The sequence below is a fragment of the Coregonus lavaretus genome, assembly GCF_964263955.1.
Source record: "Coregonus lavaretus genome assembly, chromosome: 24".
In the NCBI taxonomy this organism is placed as follows: Eukaryota; Metazoa; Chordata; class Actinopteri; order Salmoniformes; family Salmonidae; genus Coregonus; species Coregonus lavaretus.
Genome location: NC_140011.1, coordinates 21,206,058 through 21,210,921, shown reverse-complemented (window position 1 = coordinate 21,210,921; position 4,864 = coordinate 21,206,058). Strand labels below are relative to the sequence as shown.

General features: G+C 43.3%; 1 protein-coding gene across 1 annotated transcript in view; it reads left to right on the top strand.

Moving 5' to 3' along the window:
• The window catches only part of LOC311100258 (ephrin-A5-like), a gene marked incomplete at both ends in the record, with an annotated part of 38,883 nt that extends 38,124 nt beyond the window's left edge, over positions 1–759 (top strand). Inside the window, 3 exons of the mRNA XM_084141101.1 lie at positions 72–143; positions 272–352; positions 635–759. Coding sequence (XP_083997227.1) covers positions 72–143; positions 272–352; positions 635–759 — 278 coding nt within the window. The remainder of the gene's footprint in view (positions 1–71; positions 144–271; positions 353–634) is intronic.
• Positions 760–4,864: the final 4,105 nt, after the last annotated feature.

The following is a 4,864-nucleotide window of genomic DNA, read 5'->3' as shown; positions in this document are numbered from 1 at the left end:
CTCTCAGTTCTTTGCTGTTAGCATTGAAGTATGTAAGCATTGTTCCTAACATATCTGAAATATTTTCACAGCTTCCACCATTGCTGACAATGGAAGGAGAAGTTGCCTACGACTGAAGGTGTTCGTCAGACCAGCAAGTAAATGTATTTCTGAAAGAACATGCGATTCTCTATTCTTTCAATCTGTGGACTTTTATTGCATTATGTGAAAGTTTTAATCAATCTTGGGCTCGCTGTGAATGTTCACGTCCCACTCTCTCCTTTTGTTGCAGACAATTGTGTGAAAACTGTCAGTGTTCACGATCGGGTCTTTGACGTCAATGAGAAAGTGGACAATTCCCTAGAACCAAGAGGTTTGTATGACTCTATAAAGTGTGTGTGTGTGTGTGTGTGTGTGTGTGAGTGTGTCTTTGGGTATGTGCCTGCCTGCCTGCGCTTGTGTGTGTACCCAGGTATGAAAAATGATATTTCCTGATACAGAATTCCGAAGGGCTCTTATTCTCCCATTCTACCAACGGAATGGACAAAGCCACTACTCCATTTCACACGTTCATGTTTCAGTCGTTGCGCGTGAATGATGTCTCTTCTCCAGTGATTCTTATCTCCTTCTCCTCTTTCCTCTCCCCTCCATCTAGATGACACCAGCCACGAGTCAGCCGAGCCATCCCGAGGTGACGTCAACTCCGTTGGCCGGGTTCAGACCGCCGGCCTGCTGGTGACCTCCTCCCTGCTTTTCTTGGCGGCCATCTTGTCTTCATAGCGCCCAGCCTGAAGGTTTAGACAGAGCGGAGTGGACCGCCCTGACTGGACCACAGGCCCCCACAACCCCCAAGGAGCACTTTTTAAACAGACAGTCTCTCTCAGTGCAAGGGAGAGGAGAGACTTTTAAGTGGAAGTCCTTTTATAAACGTTGCTTTGGGGAGTTAAGATGCCAAAAGCCTTTTTGACTCTCATTTTGTCATTTTACTTTCCTGTGAATTTTGATATTTGAAGGCCATGGTATGCCATTGAATTTGCCCTCCACCCCTCTCACACACTAACACATACACACACATGCTCTCTCTCTCTCCCTCCTCTGTAGCCACACCAAACATTTTGCAAGATTAAACAACGGAACAAAAACATTTCCAAACCCCCAAATGACTTTGATTGAGAATATGATGAAGTCTTACAGCAAATTACAATTGATAATTTGAAGAAGGCTTGTGACTGATCAGATCAGCCAATGGCAATGAGGCCAAGGCATACTGGCAAATCAAATGAGGACAAGGCATGCTGGCCAATCAACGGTGAAACAAGGATCCAAAGCCATGGTTGTTGCTCGGTGAAATCCTGTTGTCAAGCGGAGGGGGCTCAGTTATTTCCTTGCCTTTGAAGAGTCCATTAGAAGTTCCTCTCAGGTGATGGGGGTTGGATTCAATGACTCAGAAACTGGGGGAGGACGTTTGAGATTAACCGGAAAAATGTTTAGTACTTCGTGTCCTTGTAGGGGAATTAGTGATCGATTAATGTATTTTTGAAATGAATCAGATAATTCAGTTTAGCAGCCAACATGGGTGTATATTTGCGAGGAGCGTGGGAGTTGATATGGTATTTTATCAGGCAAATGTATTTTCCTATTTATTGTTGAGTCCATGTGCTCTTTCCTTTTCTGATGCCTGTCCTGGTTCAGTCACTGTAACTACAGCAGAGAAAAGCCCAAAACATCCCACCACTAAAAAGCATCAGTCTCTCTTTTTGTTTAGGACAGATATACTAATATTTCATTACTCATACACATTAAATATCTGGGCTTGGACTCAAAATATAATATAATTGGATTGTTTTTATCAAGCAGAGTTCAGGGAAGAGGACAGAAAGTCGGATGTTGTATCAGGGTGTTAGGAATGTGAGTTATAACTGCGATCTTCTCTGTAACAGTAAACACTAACTATATGCTAACAACTCAGCCCATATTACGATCCACTACTTCTTTTGCAAACATTGTCATAACCTTTACCAAACTACAATTATGTACATAAACACAAAGTACAGGGATGACAGCATTCTGTAACTAATACGATTCGTTTCAATTATGTTTTTAGTAATATTCTTGGGTTCTTCCCCAAGCAAACAGCACACACTTTCATTGATATTGATAGGTTAGCGACCATGCAGTGATGATCAACCACACGTCCCCACAGTTCTCCTAAGGTTGTGGTAACGTTGTGGACATAAGGTTCCTCTATAGCAGCTGCAGCTCTGGTATGATTTAGCCGTGTCTTTGATGTTGTGTAGAGCGGCGCCCATGCAGACCACATGCTGGGGGGCCATGCGCTGGTTATTTCTGGAATGAAAAAAAAATGACCACCAGGAGAGAGAGAGAGAGAGAGAGAGAGAGAGAGAGAGAGAGAGAGAGAGAGAGAGAGAGAGAGAGAGAGAGAGAGAGAGAGAGAGACAGAGAGAGAGAGAGAGAGAGAGAGAGCGAGAGAGAGAGAGAGAGAGAGAGAGAGAGAGAGCGAGAGAGAGAGAGAGAGAGCGAGAGAGAGAGAGAGAGAGAGAGAGAGAGAGAGAGAGAGAGAGAGGAGAGAGAGAGGAGAGAGAGAGAGAGAGAGAGAGAGGTGTCCTGTTCAGCCCAGAGGTAACTTCACCACCAGAGGACCGGAGTGAGTGATGAGGTGAGAGAGAGGCCCAGCTGAGATCAATAGAAATTGGCTTCTCAAACAGCAACACAAGGTAAATATTTCCCTCAGTCCTTCACTCTCTTATACACAGTCTATTTAGTGTACTGACACTCACTCACCTCCTTTGTAAAGGTCGAATGGACTATCAGTGAGAAATACATTTAGCCTCTGCAGGCTGTCATTGTGGATTCAGTTTGACCAAATCTGTAGATACGAAAAGTAAAATTCATTGTCACTGACATTCACTTCAGTCAACATTGGGAAATAAGGATCAGCTTGTCTCATGGATACTGTGTATCCAGCCGGAGTCTAATATAAAGTACAGTGTTAGAGCAGTGTTCTCACACTTTTTTGAAGGACAACCAGAGTTAAGGGAGACATTGTTGTTAGTGAGAAAAAAGGAAATGTTTGATATAAAAAAACTGTTGATTTAATTTTTAAATGTCTTTTTGTATGAGAAACATGATCAATGTTACAGTCTGTATCTGTAAATTCTAAATCCACGTGCAGTTAGCTTTTGTGTAAGCTTCTCAAACATGAACTCTGCAGTATGTGTGTGTGTATGTGGAGGTTGAATTGCCCAAGTTAAGGGCTCTGCTATTGGAAGTGCACTATATCCATCCATGCCCACTCCCAAGAACCAGACCACGCTCCTATCGCCCTCCTCTTTTGACCAGACCTTTACTTAGTAGTATTTTCATCTTGAATGTGGTTTAGGTGCCCAATGTTTCGAGTTCTTGTACATGCTTAGTTTGTCTGTGGTCTCTCCTAATCTTCACTCCAATGGTTTCAGAGGAAGCTTCAGTAGTCAGTAGCACCATGTTGTTGTATCTGAATTCAGGAGATGGAATGTCAATTTTTTGTAACGCTTGTTGAGTGCTGATTTTCTGTGCATTTCACAATGTCCGAATCAGTTAACTGTAATTTTATATTCAAATGTTGATGTACAGTATTAGATGCAGTTTTGTTACAGGGTGAACAGTGAGTCTGATAGGAGGAGCTCTTCACCTGAATTTGGTACCTGTTACTGTAGCCATTTAGCCTGAACCCGATGTCACTGTGCCCTCCTATGTACCCTGTCCTCTGTATCTGTCTCTGTCCCCTGGCCTCTGTCCCTGTCTTCTGTCCTCTGGGCCTCTGTCCCTGTCTTCTGTCCTCTGGCCTCTGTCCCTGTCTTCTGTCCCCCGGCCTCTTGTCTCTGCCTCTGTCCTGTCTTCTGTCCCCTGGCCTCTTGTCTCTGCCTCTGTCCATGTCCTCTGTCCCCTGGCCTTTATCCCTGTCCTCTGCCCCCTGTCTCTTGGCCTCTGTCCCTGTCCATGTACTCTGTCCCTGGCTTCTGTCCTTGTCCTCTTGTCCCAGCCCTATTGTCCTCACTTCCCCAGACTGTTGTAACTCCTTTCTTGCTTCCTGGTCCTTATCGCTTCACCAGAATTTTCTGCAAATGTATTTCATACGAAGGCCATTATTTGTAAATACACATGTTGGAGCAGCTATGACTAACAAAAAAAAAAAAAGATTTAATAAAGTTATTTGTCATTGTCTCTCAATTTTGTAATGTCTTTTCATTTTTATGTAAATTGAATCACCAGCTGCTTTGTCTAATGGATGGAAAATTAAATAGAGCCAAGCTTTTGTTCATTGCTCTTTGACAAAAATTGAAGAGAACTGTCAATAAGCAGTACGTGTTAGGGTTAGGCATCCAAAGTTGTTTAATTACACGCCCTACTACTGAACAGCTGTCATTCTATTATCTGAAGTTAAGTCACAACTTCAAACAATCATACTTGAACCTGCAATGTGTTGAGTGATTTCTTAGGATCTCTGCCAAAAACTGCTAGGCTTCTCTCTCATGATCCTTGTTTTCTCTGTGTGTCTATCCCTTCTCTCTCTCTCTCTCTCTCTCTCTCTCTCTCTCTCTCTCTCTCTCTCTCTCTCTCTCTCTCTCTCTCTCTCTCTCTCTCTCTCTCTCTCTCTCTCTCTCTCTCTCTCTCTCCCCCCCCTCTCTTTCTAATGAGAGCAGACAGTGATTTTGACACTGAAGCCCTTTGCCAAACAGCAGTGTTGTTCATATGCTGATATATCTGCCAATTACAATGTAAGCGAGAGCTTTAGAGGCCTTATCAGACATTTAGGTTACAATCTCACAGAGACTCTGGGAACCAAACACAACTAAAGGTCAAGAACAGAGTTCTCAACCAAGAG